At 46.7% G+C, this 25,160-nt stretch overlaps 1 protein-coding gene across 5 annotated transcripts in view; it reads right to left on the bottom strand.

Moving 5' to 3' along the window:
- Positions 1-2,199: 2,199 nt before the first annotated feature.
- LOC137426754 (SPARC-related modular calcium-binding protein 1) overlaps positions 2,200-25,160 on the bottom strand; it is a 160,219-nt gene continuing 137,258 nt past the window's right edge. For all 5 annotated transcript variants that reach the window (XM_068115599.2, XM_068115598.2, XM_068115596.2 and 2 more), the window contains exons 14-16: positions 11,028-11,275; positions 10,751-10,801; positions 2,200-2,536 (exon numbers count right to left, since the gene is read on the bottom strand). In XM_068115599.2, coding sequence (XP_067971700.2) covers positions 2,523-2,536; positions 10,751-10,801; positions 11,028-11,275 — 313 coding nt within the window. In that variant the 3' untranslated portion in view covers positions 2,200-2,522. The remainder of the gene's footprint in view (positions 2,537-10,750; positions 10,802-11,027; positions 11,276-25,160) is intronic.

Genomic DNA, 25,160 nt, shown 5'->3' with positions numbered 1-25,160 from the left:
GTTGGTGTTTCCCCACTTGTTGGTGTTGCCCCACTTGTTGGTGTTGCCCCACTTGTTGATGTTTCCCCACTTGTTGGTGTTTCCCCCCTCTCTCTTTCTCCTGCTCATTTTGTTCTGTTGCATCCTCATCCATTCAGTGTTCTTCCTCTTCCATGAGCCTCGACTGTATACCAAAAAAGGAGAAAAAGAAGGATATACTGGGTGGATTGCTGTGGTCATCCCAGCGGTCAGTCAAAAGGCAGGAATTTGGAATTTGTTCAGGGTGCCGGCGATAGCTTGCCTCCTCTTCATGAAAGTGGGACCTATAACATTTACCAATGCTCGGTGCCAGCAGAAGAGTCCTCCGGCTTAATGTCCTTCCAAGGGACAACACAATGATGAATCGCCCTGCGTTTGAAACACCAGGATTTTTTTTTTTTTTTTTTTGTATACTGAATCGAGGCTCGTGAAAGAGCTAACATTTACTTCACAAACAAATCAATCAGACAAACAAAATATATAAAAAGAGGGAGCGGAAGACAAGATGGGGAGAGAAGGGGAAGCACACAAACACAACATTTGAGAGCAGGGAGATGTGTGGAAGGGAGAGGGCTTGGGGGGAGGAGGCGTGGGAAGGGGGGGGGGGGGGGGGGTTATAGCTTTATAGGTTTATAGTTTATATAGATGATGGTTTATAGCTGGGTCACAATTCAAACCCAGGCCAGATGGCCTAACAGTGAGTGCGTATCACTCTCAGCTATCCTACCAGCCCTACCTCGTACAAGTTATGTATGTATAGTGTAGCAGCATAGCAAACCTGTTGTGCATTTTGTGATACAAGCACCAAATTTGGCACAAATGTACATTAATATGTTGCGAACATTTTCAGATATTGGGCCACTTGAAATTCCGTAATTTTTTTTTTCAAATTTTTTCAAATTTCGTAATTTCAAATTTTTCGGGTGACACCGTCACAATTTCGGTCTTCGAGGCCGGCCGATATAGTGGGGCGGCTTAGCCCAAATATTCAAAAGAATTGTGCATTTTGTGATACAAGCACCAAATTTGGCACAAATGTACATTAATATGTTGCGAACATTGTGTGGTCAGCAATGAAGACGAGAGTCTGAATTACATGTATGCAAAAGACCTTGTGAACCAGTGAAGCAAATACACGGGTAAGCATGAATTAAATCTAGGGCATGATATAATTTCCATGATGGTTTACCTCTACACTCAATGGTGGAAGGAGGTAATGTTTTGATCCCAGCTTGTCTGTATGTCTGTTTGTCCACAAAATTCCAGACAAAGCTTGTAGTAGTGGTAGTTGTAGTGGTAGTGGTGATAACAGAAATTGTTATATAGAACTGAACTTATATTATTATTATATGCAGAAAATAACTTCATTTCTATATGCCCTGCAGTGGACAGGTTAATTGGTTTATGCACTGAAGGGGTCACCCTGGTGTGCACTGCTGTGTTCTGCCTCACTGAGTTGTTCAGGTATGATGTACTCAGCACAAGCTTCCGGTCGGCCCGGAGGTGGGGGTGCGGGGCCTGTCACGGAACGTCAAAACAAACGGCCTGCCGGGGCCGCCCAAAAGTCGGGCGTGAGGGGCGCGTCCACTAATGGAACGCCTCTCGCTTCCCAGATCGAGGGCCACGTGGTCAGGAGAACCTCGTCCCTTCCGGTCACACTTTGCCTATCGGCCGGCCTCGAAGACCGAAATTGTGACGGTGTCACCCGAAAAATTTGAAATTACGAAATTTGAAAAAATTTGAAAAAAAAAATTACGGAATTTCAAGTGGCCCAATATCTGAAAATGTTCGCAACATATTAATGTACATTTGTGCCAAATTTGGTGCTTGTTTCACAAAATGCACAATTCTTTTGAATATTTGGGCTAAGCCGCCCCACTAGTATAGGTTATGAAAAAAAAAATTATTTAAAAAATCGAAATAAAAAATTCCCACGAATTCGTTTTATGAAGGTCTGAAAGGTGTGGATGCTTAAAAATAAATTCCTTGAAGATCCAGAAAGCAAAATGATCCATCAATTGCATCTAAATTTGTCTACGTAGTAAAGAGACACATCATCATTATAATTTGATATCATAATTTGATGCAACATATTTCACGTCCACGTTTGCAAATGCGTCGACTAAAAAAAAACAAAATTGCCTTCAAAGAAAAGAAGAAGAAAAAAAACAAACAAAATAATTTGCAATAAATATAGTTTTTAATGCAAAACAGTCAATCCAATAGAGAATATCTCGACAAAATGACATACGCAGATATGTCAGAAGCACTTCTATTTATATAAGCAATCCATATCAACAAAATAGAAAGCGTGGCTGTCAAAATGCCAAAATGTTATAAGCATACTTGCCAGCGACGTGCCGGCTTCACACCTATAGTTCACGTTTCGGGATGTTAGACGATTATGCATCGCGCGCCGACTTAAACCCAACCACAGACAGCCCTGAAACGATGTACCAGCAACGCTAACATTCGCCCTTGCGGCATGGCTTGTCGTTTCACCGTCACACGAGGAATCCTAGTGTAGGAAGAAACACAACATTCGAAAGGTGCGATTCAGAATGCCAAACAGCACAATTTGGAAGTGCACACGATATCGAAACAACCCACGCGTGCGATTCGTGGTGAAAGCGTCTCTGCAAAAGGGAGACAAAAGTGGCAACTGTTGACATTTAATTTAAATGACTTTTAGGCCAAAAACACACGTAGGCACACCGATGCAAGTTTAGAGGATCTGTACGTTGTCTCACATTACTCTCACGTAACATGCTCATGGATATTAGATGAATTCCATGGAAATCGTCACCCACGTGTGATTCCGTCACATTACCTGGTCTGCCTCACTGAGAGTAGTACGCGTCTGTAGCCATGTGACAGTTGTGGTTCAATACATATAATTGAATTCTCTCTGCTCTTCTTAGCATTCAAGATAATTACCTTATATGTTCAAAATTAGAGTGCACATGGTGATTCCGTCACGATGGAATTCATGATTAGCGGCAAGAACAAGATGGGGAAAAGATCAAGAGCAGACTCAGCCGGTCGCCGAGTCCCACCGAAGACGATTAAAATGGAACGTGCTGCTTCCGAGATTGTCACTCGGCGTTTAAATATGATGAAACACAGACAAACAACCATAGGTTGGCAACCGTTGCGCAGGTTTGATGGGCCTTGCAACTAACTCAAAAAGAAAAAGAAAGAAAAAAAGGACTCGTCAGATAAGGAGACGTGATCTCATCGAAACTTGTTCGCTGCATGAAAATAAGGAGAGATCCGACAGCGAATTTGGGAAAGGTTGAGGAATAAAAGTCCATTGAGAAAGATTAAACCACCTAGGAATTTAAATTCAAACAATGCTGAAGAATTGAAATTCATGATGGAAGAGCTCAATTTGGAAAATTTGGAGAGTAAGTGCTCAAGAAAGACTGGATTGAAATGAATATGAAAAGACAAAACAAATGCTTGAGTGCTTTGCAAAAAAATTTCAAGATAAATCGAAGGAAGCTGGAATCACATTTACTTAGAACAATTCTTGCAAATGGATACGGATCACTTTGGAGAAGTAAAGAGATGCCATAGAGCAGCAATTGAATTTTTTTTTTTTAATGTTAAAGGAAAGTTTCCTTGTGGTTGAAAAGGAACTCCCGGCAAAGCCAATCGGCGTATTCTCCAAGAATTACCATATGGCAGTGAAACATGTGGTCTCTAACTAGAGAGTTCATAGAACACGGTACCCCACGCAGTGTTTAAGTCTACACTGTACTTCAATCTACTATATAACAGAGATGTCTATCTGTGTGTGTCTGTCTGTCTGTCTGTGTTGCCATTTTTCTCAGAGATGGCTGAACGGATCTTCGTCAAACTTTCAGAGGTTCATCAGTGAGTGCCTGGGAGTGTTTTAGGCAAAAAAAAAAAAAAAAAAACATTTTGAAAAAAAAAAAGATCGTTTTTTTGGAGTTTAAAAAAATAATCGCTCGATAGTTCCTAAGCCTTTTTAAATTAATGACAGTTATATACAAATACACATTCGCATAAATAAATACAAAACAATCACCAGACATTTGAACACAAATAAATCAAACAATTCTGGAAGTGTACGAAGTTGGCAGTACGGCTTCATCTTCTTCCTGATCGGCATCACACTTAACTCAGAAACGTGATGAACGCCACATTCACCCACCAGCATATATATGAACCCCCTTTCTCTCCTGCTTCGCCCCTCCCCTTCCCCCCTCCCCCCTTCCCCTCTTTCCCCCCTTTCCTCCTCTCCCCCTCCCCCTCTCCCCCCATCCCACCCCCTCCCTTCCCCTTCCCCCACTCCCACCTCCTTCCCCACCTCCCTCCCTCCCCCCTCTCCCCCCATCCCCACTACCCCCCTCCCCTTCCCCTCCTCCCTCCCCCTAAATGTTAGCTTATTCCACACAAAAATCCTAAAATGGCCCCCTACTCCCAACCTTTATCTGGATCCCGAATTATCTGATTAATTATACGTTTCCTTTTTATTTTCAAGACCAAAGCACAAGGTTGGACTCGAGACACCAATAAGACATAGTCAAGTAAAGTAAGTAATGGCCTTCGCATTGTTAACTGTTGGCTTTCTATATTCTCAGAAAACAAGTATGGAGAGTATATTCAGCAAAGTTGGTGTCTGCAGTAATCCCAGTCAGACAATATCAGTTTGCACACGACGACGGATATCGAGCATCATTGATGCAAGCTAACTCAAGGATGATGGTTTGCTTGTGGACATTGACAGGAACTTATCTGAAGATCCCAATTCCAGATGCATTATCACAAAAACTGTCTACGATTTGAAGATCACATCTGAAGAGATTATCAAAATCGGAAAATCTCTCAAATTCCCCACTAACTCGAGGTAAACGTCAGTGTGGCTGTGACCTTCGCGATGAGGCTGTGACCTTCATGATGAGGCTGTGACCTTCGCGATGAGGCTGTGACCTTCACGATGAGGCTGTGACCTTCGCAATGAGGCTGTGACCTTCGCGATGAGGCTGACCTTCGTGATGAGGCTGTGACCTTCACGATGAGGCTGTGACCTTCGCAATGAGGCTGTGACCTTCGCGATGAGGCTGTGACCTTCGTGATGAGGCTGTGACCTTCGCGATGAGGCTGTGACCTTCGTGATGAGGCTGTGACCTTCACGATGAGGCTGTGACCTTCGCGATGAGGCTGTGACCTTCACGATGAAGCTGTGACCTTCGCAATGAGGCTGTGACCTTCGTGATGAGGCTGTGACCTTCGTGATGAGGCTGTGACCTTCACGATGAGGCTGTGACCTTCGCAATGAGGCTGTGACCTTCGCGATGAGGCTGTGACCTTCGTGATGAGGCTGTGACCTTCACGATGAGGCTGTGACCTTCACGATGAGGCTGACCTTCGCAATGAGGCTGTGACCTTCGCAATGAGGCTGTGACCTTCGTGATGAGGCTGTGACCTTCACGATGAGGCTGTGACCTTCACGATGAGGCTGTGACCTTTGCAATGAGGATGTGACCTTCACGATGAGGCTGTGACCTTCGTGGTGAGGCTGTGACCTTCGCAATGAGGCTGTGACCTTCGCGATGAGGCTGTGACCTTCGTGGTGAGGCTGTGACCTTCATGATGAGGCTGTGACCTTTGCAATGAGGCTGTGACCTTCACGATGAGGCTGTGACCTTCGTGGTGAGGCTGTGACCTTCATGATGAGGCTGTGACCTTCACGATGAGGCTGTGACCTTTGCAATGAGGCTGTGACCTTCACGATGAGGCTGTCACCTTCACAATGAGGCTGTGACCTTTGCAATGAGGCTGTGACCTTCACGATGAGGCTGTGACCTTCACGATGAGGCTGTGACCTTATGAGGCTGTGACCTTCATGGTGAGGCTGTGACCTTCACGGTGAGGCTGTGACCTTCACAATGAGGCTGTGACCAGCAATGAAAAATCCAGTGAATGTCAAACTGGTTTCTGAAGTAGGTGCTGATTGATTGCCGATAAGAAATTCATCGGAAATATACAATCTATTCCAAAGTCATGAAGACACCATCATGTCAAGAAGAAGCTACCAACTGCAGGGTCAATACATTTCACAGATCTCATTTTCACAGCAACGGGCATTGCAAGTACAATTATGTTTCGTGACAAAGCGAAAGATGTGTCCAATATGGATCTTGATGAAGTCTTGGAACAAGCTATGACAAAAAAGGTGGTGAAGCATGTGAAAAGTGACACGAAGATCATGCCTCTCCATGAAGATGTCGAACGAACACCGATTTGGCAGAAGAACACACAAGTCAAACCATGATGGATGTCCTCAGGAAGCTTTTACCAAACGACTCAGAAACTTCTGATGATAATGATTTGCATCATGATCACAAGTCTGCCCAGCAAAAGCCAGACACCACTAAAAGTAGCAATCGGTGTACTGATAAAGGGAACAACTAATTCAAGAGTTACACAAGTGTGGTGTCATGTTCTCTTGTGATGTTGAGGTTTCACAAATCTGCAGTCACTGCATCAAAACAAGAGCCACAACAAGAGGACTTCTCCATACATCACAAGAATGAGCAGGCCCTGTACAAGTTGTTGTGGACAACTCTGATGCGAATACTTCAAGTCAGAGCGGCTCACAATCGTCGCATGCACTTTGGATGCTTCTGACAAACGTGCGACGAGGGAAATGACACACTGCTGCCAGAAACAATACGACGGACGCATCAGGAAAGATGAAATGACTGTACAAGTGGATGATGATGTGCCAGTGCTAGATATATGATGGGCCAAAAAAAGCCAGATATGCCACTAAATCAAGCAGTCAGTTCTATCCCCAAAGGTCCTGTCAACAAGTGGTCACACTCGAAGTATATTTGATTTTGATGTACCATATGCTCTTTTATTGAACGTTGGTGATGCTGAAGCAGTTTCTTGGCAAGGGTCATATTGTATAGCTTGCCATTGCCTTCCCAGTGGTGAATGTCCATGCTCTATCCTCTTAAATGCTGAGCTGTAAGCAAGGAAGCAGCAATTACCCTTTTATTAAGTCTTTGGTATGACAAGGCCAGAGTTTGAACAACTGACCTCTCAGAATCAGAGCGGATGCTCTAACTTGATTGAGAACTTCATTGGGTGTGTTGGAGCACTGATGGCAGACACTGGACTGTCAGATGTCATGAATGTGCTTTTGGAGGGGTTGTTCACATGTTGACAGGCAAACGATTTCCACACAACTTCCAAACACTCACGTGTCTGTCTCTTCTCTTTTTTTTTCCTCTTTCTCTCTTTCTCTTTTTCTTTCTTTCTTTTTCTCTTTCTCTTTCTCTTTCTCTTTCTCTTTCTCTTTCTCTTTCTCTTTCTCTTTCTCTTTCTCTCTCTCTCTCTCTCTCTCTCTCTCTCTCTCTCTCTCTCTCTCTCTCTCTCTCTCTCTCTCTCTCTCTCTCTCTCTCTCTCTCTCTCTCGGCGGCCAGCTCTAGGAAGAGTCCTGGTTGTTCCAAACTTCTTCCATTTAAGAATTATGGAGGCCACTGTGCTCTTGGGAACCTTCAATGCAGCAGAATTTTTTTTGTAGGCTTCCCCAGATCTGTGCCTCGACACAATCCTATCTCTGAGCTCTGTAGGCAGTTCCTTCGACCTCATGGCTCGGTTTTTGCTCTGATATGCATTGTCAGCTGTGAGACCTTATACTGACAGGTGTGTGCCTTTCCAAATCATGTCCAATCAATTGAATTTACCACAGGTGGACTCAAATCAAGGTGCAGAAACATCTCAAAGATGATCAAGAGAAATGGGAGGCACCTGAGCTAAATTTCAAGTGTCATAGCAAACAGTATGAATACTTATGTCAATGTGATATTTCAGTTTTTTCTTTTTAATAAATTTGCAAAACTTTCTAAAATCCTGTTTTCTCTTTGTCATTATGGGGTATTGAGTGTAGATCGATGAGGGAAAAAATGAATTTAAACGATTTCAGCATAAGGCTGCAACATAACAAAATGTGAAAAAAGTGAAGGGCTCTGAATACTTTCTGAATGCACTGTATTTATATATATATAGTTACCCATTTCCATGAAGTCGTCTGACTTCTGGTGCCATTCATGATGAGAGTTCTCTGAAAATCCCTCTCCTGCATTGCTTTTTGAAGTTCCAGCAGAGACAGCTCTGTTGCATCCTTAACCCCATCCTTCCAGGACATATAAGTCTGCCCCTTCCTCTTCTTCCCTCAACCATATCCAGCATAGTTGGTCTCTTCAGACCTTCGGTGTCTGCATGCGTGATGTGTCCAAACAGTTTCCGTTTTATCATCAACACTTCTAATGTACTTGGTGGTCTAATTTATTCAAGCACTCATTTGTTTGTTCTTCTTTCAGTCCATAGGATTTTTAACATTCTTCTCCAACACCACATTAATAAACTGTCAATCTTCTTCCTTTCCTTCTTTTTCACTGTCCATATATCACATCCTTACATTACACCTGGAAAGACCAGAGTATTCACCTGTCTATCTTTCCAGATCTATGTCAATCCTGACGTGGCTCTTCTCCCCAATGATAACCGTCTATGATTTCTCCTCCACATTCTCCACTCACTTCAATGTAAGAACCCAGGAAGATGAAACTTTCCATGATTTCCACATGAGCATCTCCCAATGTGAACACATTGATCTTCTCAGTTGATAATATTATAATATTTTTTAGATTTAAATAAAGACCAGATTTTTCACTTTCCCTCTTCACTTTCTGCAGCAGTTTCATCAACTTCTCTTTACTTTCTCCCAACAGAGGGATATCTTTGTCATACCTTGGATTGTAGATGCGTCTTCCTGTAATCCCAACTCTATGTCGTCCAAGTTTGATTTCCTCATGATGTACTCAATATGCAGATTGAACAAGTACGGGGAGAGAATGAACCCCCATCCAACCCCTTATCCAAACCCAAACCATTCTGTCTCTCCATACTCTTACTGTATCTTCTTGTTTAGTATACCTGTTTCTTATTAGACATATCAGGTGCTCCGGCATCCCAACTTCTCAGCATAATCCACATCAATTCATGGTCAGCACAATCGAAGGCTTTGCTCTAATCTATAAAACAGAGATACTCCTTCCTTTAATATTCCCTTGCTTTTCCCATGACCCGCCTCATATTTGTGATTTGATCTCTAGGAACTCTTCCTCTTCTGAAACCTGCTTGCTCAACAGGCATTTCTCGCTTTATGAAGTCTTATATTCTGTGTTTAATGATCTCTAGTAATATATTGCTACCATGTGACATCAAGGCGATGGATCGGTTACTTGAACATTCTCTTGGATCCCCTTATTTGGCAATGATTTACAGTGCCTTCAGAAAGTATTCACACCCCTTGACTTTTTAACGTTTTGTGTTACAGCCTGAATTTAAAATTAACTAAATTAGATTTTTTTTGTCACTGATCTACACATAATATCCCATAATGTCAAAGTAGAATTTTGTTAGAAATTTTACAAAGTAATTAAAAATGAAAAGTTGAAATGTTTTGAATCAATAAGTATTCAACCCCTTTGCTATAACACTCCAAATTGAGCTCACGTGCATCCAATTTCCTTTGATCATCCTTGAGATGTCTCTACAACTTTATTGGAGTAACCTGTGGCCAAGTCAATTGATTGGACGTGATTTAGAAAGAAACACACCTTTCTATATAAGGTCCCACAGTGGACAGTGCATGTCAGAGCAGAAACTCTACCATGAAGTCCAAGGAACTGTCCGTAGAATTCCGAGATAGAAATGTGAGGATGCAACGATCTGGGGAAGGATATAAAACAATTCCGAGAGTGTTGAAAGTTCCCAAGAGCACAGTGAGCTCCATCATTAGGAAATGGAAAGAATATGGAACTACCCAGACTCTTCCTAGAACTGGCCATCTGACCAAACTGAGCAACTAGGCAAGGACCTTGGTCAGTGAGGTGACCAAGAACACAGTCACCACTCTGACAGAACTACAGAGTAACTTGGCTGAGTTGGGAGAACCTGCTGGAAGGACACCAATCTCTGCAGCCCTTCACAAATCAGGCTTTGCGTGAGAGTGGCCAGACAGAAGTCGTCCTGAGAAACAGGCACATGACAGCACATCTGGAGTTTGCAAAAAGGCATGTGAAAGATTCCGAGAGAACGAGGCAAAATATTATGTCGTCTGATGAGAAGAAAATTTAACTATTGGACCTAAATGCAAAGCAATCACGGCATTTGGCCCATCTTGTGCCCTCCATGGTTGATTTTATTTTTTGCTTAAATTTCAAACAAACATTTTTGATGGTTTACTAAAGTCTAAATAAGCCAATGTTGATCGGGGTACCCGACTTGTGCGCACACACACACACACACACACACACACACACACACACACACACACACACACACACACACACACACACACATACACACACACACACACACACACACACACACACACACACACACACACACACCTTGCATCCTGTGAACAGATAAATCCATTAAATGAAGAATGAGTGAGCAGTATGAGCAATTTATTTATGCGCATCTCAAGCTCCACTCCTCTCCCGGCTGAGGGGCAGTCCCAAAATAAAACGTTGAAATCACGCGGATTGGTGAGGATTTCTGAATTCACAACATAATTTGCTTATGTACAATGAGATTGCTGAATAATCATTATTCTGAACTTCAAAAGTAAGTCAACAATGCTAAGCGTAAGTGCCTGGAAGTTTCATTTTTGCCTTACCTAAAGGGTTGGATCCATGTCTTCCTGGAGTTGAGCTAGTATCACCTTTTCCTGCAGGCAGATGTGAATATATTTAGGGTTTTGTCTGGCCTGATCAGCATACTTGTAGAAAGAGAAAGAAAGGTCGCATACGACAATATCTTCAATAAAACAGTTGAGTTAAATTTGCCATATATATATACTGTAGATGTAGATATATATATATATATATGTAGATGTAGATGTATATGGACCATATACAATATGGACGTCGAATGATGAAGGACGAGCATTGTACCATTTGCAGAAGAAATGCCCAGACAGCCGTGCAGTTCTGTGAGCGAGAGCCTTCGATCGACGTTCAAGTCACAGTATTCGGAGAAGCGCCGAACGCACTTCTTAGGACGGGCGAGGAGGCGCAGCAAGCGACGCAATGGTTTGGTCTCTTGCCTCCGCAGAAAGCCATCACGATTACGATCGAGACGTGCAAAGTGCCAGCGGAGAGCTTGCTCTTCCAGAGTGTGTTCTGGATCTGGTTCTGGAATGCTGCAACAGAAGAAAGCAGTATTCCACAACATTTAGGATTTTAATATTTTTATTATTATTACATCAATATTATCCTTAACTCAGGCCTGGTGTTGGCTTAGCGGTTAGGGTGCCGGCTGGGGATCCTAGGATCCTGGGTTCGAATCCCGGTCGATCGCTGAATTAACGCCAGGGGGGGGTCGACTCAGCCTGTCATCCTTCCGCGGTCGGCAAATTGAGAACCAGTACTTGTGTCGCAAGAAGTGACTAACAGGGTTGGCGGCAGGAAGAGCATCCGGCCATAAAACATTGCTTCAAAAATGTGACCACGGTTCCCCAAAAAGGCCAACCCCTGCTCTGCGGGGAAAAATGGCCTCTAAAGGTGGTTATTGTCCTTCACTCATATATGCCAAATTCAGTAACTTTTTTAGAACATTTCTTAACTTCTCAAACACTGAAGCAATGAGTATTTATTCTCCAGCGGCCCGTTCCACTCTGCTTTCATCATAATGAGGCTTTTTGGAGAGGGAATCAACTTGTTGATACTGATGATTGAGGAAGTCACATTCAGATAAATATATAGTGGGAGTTTAGAGGAAAGCAAAGGCAGAGACAGGTGATGACTGTTTGTCTGGTTGGACCAGAATCTAAAATCTCTGCCAAATCTCAACCATATTTACCTTCGCCACCGAAGTTGGTCTTTTTAAAGTAATTCTTCACCATTGAGAGATGGCGTTAAAAATGATATATAGCATGACATCTCAAAAGGTTGTGCACGAGTTATGACAAAACATGGTGGATAAGTTGGGTCGGTGACAAGAACAAGCCGATTATATTTTGGTTAAGGTCCGGATCCAGATCCGGCCTATCAGTGGGAAACAAAACCTTAACGGTGCAGCCTGGTTATCACCATGGAAATAAATCTGATAAAGGTGTGACAATGTTTCCAACTTCATAATTTCAATTATTGGACAAAAAAATCCAAATATAATCTTTCAAATTTTGCGATCTATATATTAAAGTTGCAGCAGTTTTCTGTCCATCTGTTTCTCTCTTTCCACCCATTGGTTGGACAGCTGGCGTGACTCCACCCACAACGACGTTATTAGTCGGACAGCCGACTCCACCCACCGGCATTTTTATCTTCATGTAGTTCAGGCGAAAGACATCGTCAAATTTGTCATATTCACAATCGCAATGCCCTACCTTTACATCGTTAAAACATTAAAAACCGTGAGCATGTGAGGCAGCGCTTCGTTTCCTATACACCACCCATAAAAGGGATGGTTGGTTCCCCAGGTCCCTGCTCTACTACATTCCAATAAACATATTGTGGTGCTGCGCACACACGACTCGATTGCCAGAGAGGTAGGCCACAACGCGTTGGTATAACAAAGAGTCTTTATTCAAAGCTCGTACTTCAGCACTGGGCGGGCTCGAGCTTAGAGCCCGCATATATGTCCCGAGGCCACGCCTAGTCCCCGGGCGTGGCCGATCGGTCGAAAGGCGGGGCATGTGCTTTCGTTCCCCGCCTGGACGCTCGCGCCACCCACTGGTGCACGGAATTATTGCCCCTTGTGCCCGCCACACGCGCCCCCCCAGAATTCCCATGCACCTGAAGGGTGAGTTTGCGGGGAAGCCGGATGACCCGGCCGAAACGCTCCCTGGCGATGGGTGCAGGGCTGGGGGGTAGCGGGACGGCGGGCTGGGGGCTGCCGGGGGGCCGACCGCCGGGGGGCGGCCTTGACGCGGAGGCAGAGCTGCTTGCGGGGTGTGGTCCGGATCGAGGTGGGCCGGCTTGAGGCGGTCCACGGAGATGCGATCCGGGGCACCGCCGATGTCGATGGTGAAAAATTTGTCCCCGGTCTCCAGCACGCGGAAGGGCCCGTCGTACGGGGGCTGTAGTGGTGCCCGGTGGGCTTCGTGCCGGACGAAGACGTACTTTGCCGTGCGAAGCTCCGGGGCGACGTGGGAAGGCGGGCAACCGTGGTGTGCCGTCGGCACCGGGGCGAACATCCGGGCGGTCTCCTGAAGGGAGGAGCGCTGTTGCGCCGCGGACCAAGGAGCCGTGGAGTTGGGGATAAATTCACCCGGTACCCGCAGTGATTGCCCGAAGACCAGCTCCGCCGAGGACGCGCGCAGGTCATCCTTGGGCGCCGTCCTGGGGCCCAGCAGGGTCCCAGCAGGACCCAGGAGAGTCTGTCGACCCAGCCGCCGTCGCGGAGGCTGGCCCGGAGCGCGGCCTTCATTGAGCGATGAAAGCGCTCGCACAGGCCATTGGCCTGGGGGTGGTAGGCCGTGGTGCGGTGTAGTTTCACCCCGAGCCATTGCGCCACCGTGGCCCAGAGATCCGAGGTGAACTGGGGGCCGCGGTCGGACGAGATGTCCAAGGGGTCACCAAACCGGGCCACCCAAGTGGCGATGAAGGCTTGCACCACATCAGCCGCAGACGTCGCCGCCAATGTGACGGCCTCCGGCCACCGTGTGGTGCGGTCCACCATGGTGAGGAGGTGGGTGAACCCCCGCGAGGGGGGCAGAGGTCCAACCAAGTCGACGTGCACGTGGTCGAACCGACGCTCGGGCACCGCAAACAGGGCCAACGGGGCCTGGGTGTGGCGGTGGACCTTTGCGCGCTGGCACGCGAGGCACGTCCTGGCCCAGTCGCGGACGTCCTTCCGGAGGCCATGCCAGACGAACTTCGCTGCGACGAGCTTCTGGGATGCCTTCGTGCCCGGGTGGGACAGGCCGTGGATGGCGTCGAAAACTGGGCGCCGCCAGCCAGCGGGCACGATGGGGCAAGGCCGGCCGAGGGAGACGTCGCATAGGAGGGCTGCGCCCGCGGCGTCGAACGGCACCTCGGTGACGCGGAGGCCCGTGACGGCGGTCCACAAGGCCTGGACGCCGGGGTCGGCGGCCTGGTCCGCTGCCATCCGGGCATAGTCGATGCCAAGGTGGACTGCGTGGGCGATGGCCCGGGAAAGGCAATCGGCCACCGGGTTGTCCTTTCCCGCGACGTGCCGGATGTCCGTCGTGTACTCGGACACGGCCACGAGGTGATGCTGTTGCCGGGCCGACCATGGCTCGGCGACCTTGGCCATCGCGAACACAAGGGGCTTGTGGTCGATGAAAGCCGTGAACGGGCGGCCCTCCAGCAGATGGCGGAAGTGTCGGACCGCCAGGTGGAGCCCGAGCAGCTCGCGGTCGAAGGAGCTATAGCGGCGTTCGTGCGGGCGAAGCTGCCGGCGAAAAAACGCCAGCGGTTGCCAAGCACCACGCACCCACTGCTCGTGCACTGCGCCCACCGTGTAGTCCGACGCGTCGGTGGTGAGGGCGATCGGTGCATCGGGCGCCGGGTGCGTCAGCATGGTGGCGTCGGCCAGGGCCAGCCTTGCGCCCGCAAACGCCCGCGGCCATCGGCTCCGACCAGGCGATGTCACCTTTGCCCGGCTTGCCCCGGAGGGCCTCGTGCAAGGGGCGGAGGAGCTGGGCGACGTGGGGCACGAAGCGGTGGTAAAAATTTACCATGCCCAGGAACTCCTGGAGCCCCTTGATCGTGCGGGGCTGTGGGAAATCCCTGACCGCCTCCACCTTGGCCGGTAAAGGGACGGCCCCGTGCCTGGTGATGCGGTGCCCCAAGAAGTCAATGGTGGCGACACCGAAACGGCACTTGGCGGGGTTGATGATTAGGCCATGCTGGCCCAGGCGTTCGAAAAGCATGCGGAGGTGGAGCAGGTGCTCCTCCCGGGATGCGCTTGCGACTAGGATGTCGTCCAGGTAGACAAAGAGGAAAGGTAAGTCACGCAAGACGCTGTCCATAAGCCGTTGGAACGCCTGGGCCGCATTCTTCAACCCGAAAGGCATTCTCAGTAACTCGAAGAGGCCGAAAGGGGTGATGACGGCCGTCTTCGGGACATCGTCCGGTTGGACCGGGACCTGGTGGTAGCCCCGGATGAGGTCCACCTTGGAAAACACGGTCGTGTTTGCCAACCGGGTGGAAAAGTCCTGGATATGCGGGACCGGGTAGCGGTCAGGGGTGGTGGCATCATTGAGCCGGCGGTAGTCCCCGCACGGCCGCCATCCTCCGCCGGGCTTCGGCACAATGTGCAGAGGAGAAGCCCAAGCGCTGTTGGAGCGCCATACGATCCCCAGCCGCTCCAGCGTGGCGAACGCCGCTTTTGCCACGGCGAGCTTCGTGGGTTCGAGTCGGCGTGCCCGGGCATAGACCGGCGGCCCGACCGTGGGTATATGGTGCTCCACCCCGTGTTTAACGGCCACCGCTGAGAAGGTGGGCCGCGTGAAGGCCGGGAAACTGGCGAGGAGGCGGGTAAAGTCGTCCGCTGCCGGAAGCGTGCAAACTAAACTCGCCGGGACGGAACCTTCCAGCAAGCCACTTGGCAAGCCGCTCGGTGAGCCGCTCAGTGAGTCGCTCAACGAGCCGCTCAGCGAACAAGCGAGCGAGCTGAAGGTTTCGGCCTGGACGAGCCGTCTGCGCTTCACGTCGACCAACAGCCCATTCGCGCATAGGAAGTCCGCACCGAGCAGTGCCATTGGCACGCTGGCGGTTCACGAACGACCATTGAAAGCGCTGCCCTCCGAACCGCAGTGAGAGGCAACGCTTCCCGAATGTGCGGATGGGTGTACCGTTGGCCTGCAAGCAAAGCGGGGCCCCGGCCTGCGGTTTGCTTGTCGGACGTGGAGGCGGGGAGGATGCTTACCTGCGCTCCTGTGTCGCAAAGAAAACGGCACCCGGACAAGCTGTCCGTGATGAACAGGAGGCTGCCGGAATGGCCGACGCTCAGGGCTGCTAATGAGCGCCGGCCCGGTCGTTTCCCGACCTGTCAAACGAGCACGGCGGGCGACACGTTTTAGCCTTGCGGCCGAACCTGGCGTGGTAGTAGCACCAGGTTTGCGGCGGCGGCGGCCGTGGTGGTGGTGGTGGTGGGCGGGGTGCAGCAGCGGCCACAAGGGAAGCCGGCGGCGCTGTAGCCTCTGCCCCGGGATCCACGACGGCAGCACCGTAAACCGACCGCGTGTCGCAGGCCGCGAAAAACTTGTCGGCCTCTACGGCCAGGGCACGGGGTTCCTTTATTTTGGAACCGGCCAGCACGAGGCGTACCTGTAGAGGTAGCTGGCGTAGGAAAAGCGCCCGGAATAAGAAATCCGGGGGCTGGTCTCCAAGCAGTGACAGCATAAAATCCATCCGGACGGATGGTCGTGTGTCGCCGTGGGCGGGAAGGTCCAGGAGGCGGTCGGCCCGTTCGATCTCCGTGAGCCCGAACGTGGCGAGGAGGAGACGTTTGAGCGCCTCGTACTTGTTGTCGCCCGGCGGGCGCCGTAGGATGGACACGACTCGGGCGGCAGTGCCGGGCCCGAGGGCGGCGACCACATGGTAGGACCGGGTCTCATCTGCCGTAATGCTTCGGAGCTGAAATTGAGCTTCGGCCTGCACGAACCAAACGTCGGCTTATGCTTCCCAAAACTCCGGGAGTTTAACTGCGACGGCGTTGGTAGCCATGGCACGTTCGGTGGTCAGCAACGGCTGACCCAATCGGGGTCACCAGTGTGGTGCTGCGCACACACGACTCGGTTGCCAGAGACGTAGGCCACAACGCGTTGGTATAACAAAGAGTCTTTATTCAAAGCTCGTACTTCAGCACTGGGCGGGCTCGAGCTTAGAGCCCGCATATATGTCCCGAGGCCACGCCTAGTCCCCGGGCATGGCCGATCGGTCGAAAGGCGGTGCATGTGCTTTCGTTCCCCGCCTGGACGCTCGCACCACCCACTGGTGCGTGGAATTATTGCGCCTTGTGCCCGCCACAATATCATGATGTAATTATGCTCAAACTCGAGAAATTTATTGACAAAACTGCAAAATAACTGCAGAGGCAAAGCAATTTTTTTATATATATATTTTGGTATACTGAATCGAGGCTCATGAAAGAGCTGACATTTACTTCACAAACAAATCAACCAGACAAACAAAATATATAAAAGGAGGGAGCGGAAGACAAGAGAATGGGAAGCACACAAACACTTGAGAGCACACAACATTTTAAGAGCAGGGAGATGTGTGGGAGGGAGAGGGCTTGGGGGGAGGAGGCGTGGGAAGGGGGGGGGGGGGGGTGGGAGAAGTATAAAACACAAGGACACCAAGGACTTCCAGGACGTGGCCGGTATTTCAAAAAGTGGAATTGGGGTGAAATTATCGGGGATAGAAAAGATCAAGGTTTTGGATGGGGGAAAATAAGAGATGGTGGTGAACAGCTGTTTTAAAGACCTGGAGGGTGGAGTGGGATTGAAGAGAGTGAGGGAGTTTGTTCCAGAGGTGGGAGAAAAGAGGAATGAAGGAGTGAAGGTGAGCAGAGAGTCTTGATTTTGGCAGTTTAACCATAAGAGGGTTGCAGGCAGATCTTGTGCGACCTGTAGGAATATTTGCAGGACAGAGCCCAGAGAGAGCTGGGGGGGCAAGGCCAGAGAGGAGTCGGTAGAAGACGGAAAGACCACCAACCTGCCTGCGGTGAGTGAGTGAGAGGCCCTTGGAGTTAGCTTCATCGCGGGAGATTCCAATGATTCTGAATGCTTTGCTTTCAACAGCGTGAAGACGAGCTAGGTGTGAGGCAGGAGCACCAGCCCAGAGGGGAGATCAGTATTCCATTGAGCTGCGGATGAAAGCCTTGTACGTGGTGAGGAGCTCAGGTGTGCCAAGGAAGGACTTCGCACGACGGAGGATGCCCAGTCGGCGACTGGCTTTGGAGGCCAGATTTGAAATGTGGTTTTCCCAGGAAAGATCATGGCAGATAGTGAGACCCAAAAGCTTGAGTGACAGAACTTCTTGGAGAGGATTATTCAGAAAGTAGATGGGAGGGTTGTCCAGTCGGTCTTTTCGGAGAGACATCGTGGGAGTGTGAGATTTGTCAGGATTGAAAGACATGTTCCACTTGTTTGCCCAGTCTGTTATTTTGTCCAGGTCTGCAGAGAGTGAGGAGGCTGCAGACTGCCGATCTGAGGGATGAAGAATGGAGCGACAGAGAGTCGCGTCATCAGCAAAGCGATAGAGAGGATTTTCAAGAGAGTCGGAGAGATCATTGATGAAGACCAGAAAAAGCACAGGTGACAAAATGGTGACAAAATAATTATTACTCGAGGAAGAAGCGCCCATCTCGTCTGTTTAATCACAGCAATGCCCGTTTTAAAAGCCAGTCTTTCCGGGAGAGAAGAGGAAGAAGCAGGACTTGGAGCTTTAATATTTCGGTACGACCCTTTGGCATAAAGTGTGATGGACATGGAGGGAACATACAAAATTATATGTAGTAATACTTCTTGAAGCAATGTAAAAATATACAATAAGACATGGAAGGAGCACACAAACAACAACCACAACAACAGCAGTAACAACAACAACAACAACAACATGTTATACAAAGATCTTCATTTTTGTGTGTTTCACTTAATTTGACATCTTCCTTGAGACTTACAGATAGGCATGCAATATGTTTGTGCAGTGCAACATGCTGTCTATTGATTTTAAACCCATCTGCGAAGTGATGGGTATGCAGGGCGAGTATCTTAAAAAATAGGCCGAAGCTTTGATTAGACATTTCAGAGTTTTACATGATTCAAGTTTAAAAGTGCTTTTACCAGTACTGTATTACTTTCATTGTTGTTTAAATATGTGCGCTTGGATGGGTTTGTGGGTAGAGGAGTAGCAGCTGAAACCTGAATCCATATCCAGGTTCCGCTTGATGATATCTTTGCTTATTCAGGTTATTCCTGATGACCCCAATACAGTATTTGGTTTTTCACTTGATTGGTCACACACATTGTTCCCACCTTATTGTGGGGTCAGCCAGGGAATGCTTTTGATCTAAGTTTTTCATGAACCCATCGGCCAGGCCTCACATTTGACTGACGATGGCAGGAATTTGCAATTTGTTCAGGGTGCCAGCGATAACTTGTGTAAGCTTAATGTAAGACACAATGGGATCTTTAACATCCACTAACAACCAGTGTTGGAAGAAGGGTCATCCAGCTTAATACCCACTTACACATTTTGGATGGCACATGCATTGGTGGATCTACCTGCCTCGACCCAGGCTAGACATCTCAAAGGCAAGTTTGTATACCTCTAGAGTCTAGACTATCCTGCCAGCCATATTGTGTGCTAACCAAGACAGTGTACAAATGTGCAGTTTTTCCCCCTTTGCTAAGGGCTATGTCACACAAGAAACAGCAACCAATGAACCTGGACACCCAACAAAACCCTCCCCTCCTCATGGACAGAGACGAGTTCAACATCCATGGTGTTACAATTACACGGCTGTTAAGGACCAGTATCAAGAACCATTTATTGTGTACACCCTGAAAAGCAGGCTACCATTATTGTCAACAGTTTGAGTGACTGCACTTTTGAATAAAGGCATATGTGGCCTGTTTCTTCATACTTATGAGATAATAGGCGTGTACATACCCTTTGGCATTCAGGTCTAGCTTCACTGCAACTCGGCGGCCAGCGGGCCACACACTTGCCAGCCGGCATTCGCTTTTATCTTGGCATCTTGCTCTTACATTGTCTGGCTGCATTTCATCTCTTAGTTTCGGCAAACTACTGTGTGCCAAAAGCTAACAATAACAAGGGGCTTGTGAAACCAGCATGCATGATTGGGTATATGTATACAGGCAGGGAGAGAGATAGAAGGAGAGAGAGACAGAGAGAGAGCGAGAGCGAGAGTGCGAGAGAGGGAGGAAAGGAGGGAGGAAGCGAGAGAGAGCAAGAGAGAGAGTGAGCGAGAGTGAGCGAGAGAGAGCGAGAGAGCGAGAGAGGGAGAGAGAGAGAGGGAGAGAGGGAGAGAGGGAGAGAGGGAGAGAGATAGAGAGAGAGAGGGAGAGAGAGAGAGGGGGAGAGAGAGAGGGAGAGAGAGAGAGAGAGAGAGAGAGAGAGAGCGAGAGAGGGAGGAAAGGAGGGAGAAAGCGAGAGGGAGCGAGAGAGAGAGCGAGAGAGAGAGAGAGAGAGAGAGAGAGAGCGAGAGAGCGAGAGAGCGAGAGAGAGAGAGAGTGAGAGCGAGAGAGGGAGAGAGGGAGAGAGAGCGAGAGAGGGAGAGAGGGAGAGAGAGGGAGAGAAGGAGAGAGAGAGAGAGGGAGAGAGGGAGAGAGAGAGGGAGAGAGAGAGGGAGAGAGAGAGGGAGAGAGAGAGGGAGAGAGAGAGATAGAGAGAGAGAGAGGGAGAGAGAGGGAGAGAGTGAGAGAAGGCATCATTTAATTGTTTTTTTTATTCAAAAATAAAAGACAAACAAACAGCTCATATACTTTGACATTTCAAGCTCATATACTTTCAAGTTTAAGCCACAATGCTAGAATAACTGTAGTTTCAAGGTTAAAGGTGGAAGTTTGAAGATTACTACTGGGGGACAATTTTTGTCATAATGATTTCCTGAATTATCCTTGTTAAGCATGTCTGGATGTCACTGGATGAATATGCCAACCACACTGTTCATTATGTTGTTTTTTTTCCTTTTTAACTTGTTCCAGACATTTCATACTTGACCTCTTTAGGCAGAACTATCGTTTTTGGGGGAGAAAATCATTTTGAAAGTAATCTCAACTTTAAACATTAAAAGTGCTCGTCATTAAAGTAGTAATAATGGTGAAAATTATCCCATCCATTGAAGTTTCTTGATAGAATTTCTCGGGCAAGCAAGATAGCTCAGAAGGAGCATACTCACCTTTCAGTTGTCTATTCTGGGTTTGATTCCAGACCCAACTGGGTTCTGCTATCCTGGTGCTATTCAGGTAGGGAGTTGCATCAATGAGTGTGCCATCCATCGGATGGGACGCTAAGCTGGCAACCTACCTGCCAGCATTGGTGTTGATGATGTAGGTCAAATATCCCACTGTGTCTTATTTCTGAAAGAGTAGGTGATTGCAAGAGGTTCCCTGACCAAATTCCAAATTCCTGCCCAACACTACAGGGGGCACTGCTACAGTAGCACAGCAGCAGCTTCCGGAAATGACACAACCAGCAGCTTCCGGAAATGACACAACCAGCAGAAAAGTACTGTACTGTATATGTTCGGAACAATATCACTCGTACTTGAATTTAAAAAAACTGGCCTGTGGATTACTCGACATACTTTGTTGTGCCTTTGAGTGTACAGCTGTTCTGACATGAGTTCTTTTGCATCCCGATAGGAGGTGACTTGCACTTCCTGTTTCTATCTTGCAGAACCTACACCTGCCCGATAGACTCAGTCCCGCCATTTTATTAAACCCATTGGTGTAGTTGTCTTGGTCTTGGACATTTATTATGATTTATTCTCCATCCCAGTTTAACCGATCTCTTCTAAGCCATTCCAATGAGCCTTCTGCTTCTATGCCCAATTAGTAAAACTCTTTATTTTTAATTTTTACATTTCCCTGCTCTTTTATCATTCTCCGACTTGGTGTACTATATATATATATATATATATATATATACAGACTATGGCAAATGTAAGAAATAACTGACTTCCTCATCCATCTACAATTCACTTCACTCGTCGACTGATTGATTTGTTCTTCACAACAACTTTTTAACATTCAAATTGAGGGCATGTTGTTATTTACTCACTGTAATTAAAAATAATCATCCAATCACCTCAGTTTTCCGAACGATTTGAATTTCATGCACCCACATGTTACCCAAAATTATTCAATACATCATGACCTCCATCTCATAAATGATTGATAATATATTATAAATGTTGATGATATTCAACACGAACGTAATACCATCAAATACAATGGCACAATCTTCTATCAGCATAGTAACAAGCAAGACCAAGCCTTTAATAACACAGGGCCTTGCTGAGGCATTTAGATTAAGTAGATCTAAGAATTAATGACCTATGATGAATTCGATCTGCGTGTGGATTCACTGACACACAAACTAGTTACAATAGCATCTCCCATCCCTTCAGAAATGGGTGAGGCGAACGACATAGGGTCATCCATAATAAAATGCAATCCGACTAAAGGTAAAGTAACTAGGTCACTTTCTTCATTTCAGCAAAACAAATAAATATGTTTAATCCAGTTTAGGATTAATAAGTGTAAAATAAATAAAATAAATAAATAAAGTATACAAAAAACAAAAAACCCCCCAAAAAAGTGCGCATCAAAATTGATTTCACCCAAACAAGGGACTAGCTAGATGACGACTAACGAGGAGAAGCCATGCCAACAATGAACGACGTTTTAATGGCCACATTTAATCTTATCAAGGCCTCTGCAGATAAGACAGAAGAGTGGAGGCCTCATTATACCACCACTGCCTCCATTAATAGCCCTTGTTTACAAGATGTCGTGGTCATAAAGGCTTTGTTTATTTAAACGATGCTTCCTCCAGCACTCTCACTCACATTAAATTGGCCTCAAGTAAACTCAGGGCCTGTCAAAACTGCTGATGTATTGCTACTTTGAGGTAAAGCCAACAAATTGATGGAGTGGATGAAACCCCCCTTATCTTCCCCTCCTCCCCAGATGTAGAGGATGAAACCCCCCTGATCTCACCCTCCTCCTCCCCAAGGAAAAGTCTCGTTTCTCTTTGAAGCACTTGTACTTTCTGTTTCTATCTTGCAGAACCTACATCTGCCCTATAGACTCAGTCCTGCTATTTTCTTAAACCCATTGGTGTCGTGTCCTTGGTTTTGGACATTTATTATGATTTGTTCGCCATCCAAGTTTAACTCTCTTCCAAGCCATTCCAATGAACCTTCTGTCTCTATGCACAATCTGTCCAACTCTTTTTTTTTCTTTTTTCTTTTACATTTCCCTGCTTTTTTTGTCGTTCTTTGACTTGATGTATGTGTTGTTATTTCACTTTATCTCTATATATAATAGGCTAATGCCATTTATTTGTCCCACCATGAAACACAAATGGTCTTCGAAGGGGAAAATAAATATTCAGCAAAGGTTGCTTCAAATTAATCCAAACGTACAGGAAAATTATAACTTTGCAATCGGACCAAAAATTGAACTTGGGAGGTGTACAAGGTAACAGTCCGCTGCTCCAATCGCTGCAGAAGTAAAAAAAATTCCCTGTCAATAAATATGCTGCAATATATTTGTTGTTAAGAAATATGATTATTTTGGAATTCTACAATACTGTATACATAGTATATTTGATGGCTAATGTTTTAAGTCTGCCCCCCCAAGCCTCCGAAACACAGAAGTGCTCTACACAGACAATAAATTATGTAAAGGTTGCTTCAAATTAATCCACACCGACAGGAAATTTATAATTATTAAGTAAAGATTGCTTTAAAATTAATCCACATTCATAGGAGATTTATAACTATTAAGTAAAGGTTGCTTCAGATCAATGCAAACCAACACAAAAATTATAATACCGCCTCAATTTAGCTATTTTAACCAGTGCAAGAATAATAGGCCTCCTCCTATATTTATATCATGGTATTTCTACACCGGGATTCCAGCTAGTATATCTTGTCTTATTTGCAATCATTGGGGCTATATTTGTTGTTGTTTCAGTTTCTTGTGTGACATCTTCCATTCCCACCTGTATTTGGAATTTTTTCTTTACTGGTTTGGGATACCTTTTCTGGTTTGCTGTCTCCGTTTTGCATACAAATTGGATTTGGTAATCTATTGAGGTTTTCACGTACTTGGCCAATCCTATGGTTGCCATTCTGAGCACTTGGTTGAGCTCCATCAGGCGGCTACCTCCTTCTTGTCTTGGCAGGTACATTCTCAGGATGCACTGATTGTTGTAGAACATTTTGTGGTTGGTGAGGAGTTTTTGTTTTTATATTTAGCTTATTGATTTCCGCTCATGGCCAGATTATTAGTCCCCTACCGGTGTACACCGGAGGGGACTATAGGTTTGCACTTACTCCCTCCGTCTGTCAGTCTGTCAGTCTGTCAGTCTGTCAGTCTGTCAGTCTGCCAGTCAGTCTGTCAGTCAGTCTGTCAGTCCGTCATGCAAAGAACAGTTTTCCGGACTTTTTTTTCTAAACTCTTAATGCTAATGATTTCAAGCTTGGTACATGGTTTCCTCATGATAAGGTACAGATCAAGTTCGAACTTCACGACGTTTCGATCATTTTTGACAAAGTTATGGCACTTTGAACTTTGGTAATTTCCCCAACAGTTTTCCGGACTATAATTTGGAGTGCGGTAAGTCAAAGCTGTTAATATTCCTTGTTTTAACTCCAATTTACATTCTGTTTCCACTTTTAGTGAGAAGTAGGGGTCTGTGCAACCATTCATAAACTTTATTTGGTGCAAATTCGATAATTTTTAGCCGAATTACCTCAGACCGTGAGTTGGTAATTATATAATTCACACACAGTGCAATACGTGCAGGCTGCTCCACGGAGAAACCTTGCGGGCTTATTAGTCCCCTACCGGTGTACACCGGAGGGGACTATAGGTTCGCACTCCGTCCCTCCGTCTGTCAGTCTCAGTCTGTCGATCATTTTTGACAAAGTTATGGCACTTTGAACTTTGGTAATTTCCCCAACAGTTTTCCGGACGACAGACTGCCGGTAGGGGACATGTATTGCAGCGCAATACTCAGAATGCTTGTTATTCTGCAGCTGTATTGGAACACTACTACTGCAAAAGTTGGTTTATGGCTTTCATTTTATTCCTTGGAGTGAGATGTTTTCAGGATCAGCTTCATTCTATACAAGTATTCTTTGGCAAGTTTTGTGCATTTGTTGGTGACATATTTGGTGGCTCTCTTCTATGCCGAGGTATTTGTATGATGCTTCATTTTCTCCCTTCTGTATTGTTGTATTTTGGTCGATTTTTACGTTGTCCATTTTTCCTGATTTACCTTGTACGAATGTGCATTTGGCACACTTATCTAGGCCAAACTCCATTTGGATGTCGTCGGAGAACCGTTTCA

This window comes from Myxine glutinosa, chromosome 5, assembly GCF_964187855.1.
Source record: "Myxine glutinosa chromosome 5, kmMyxGlut1.1, whole genome shotgun sequence".
Classification (NCBI taxonomy): domain Eukaryota; kingdom Metazoa; phylum Chordata; class Myxini; order Myxiniformes; family Myxinidae; genus Myxine; species Myxine glutinosa.
This window is presented reverse-complemented; position numbering and strand designations above follow the sequence as displayed.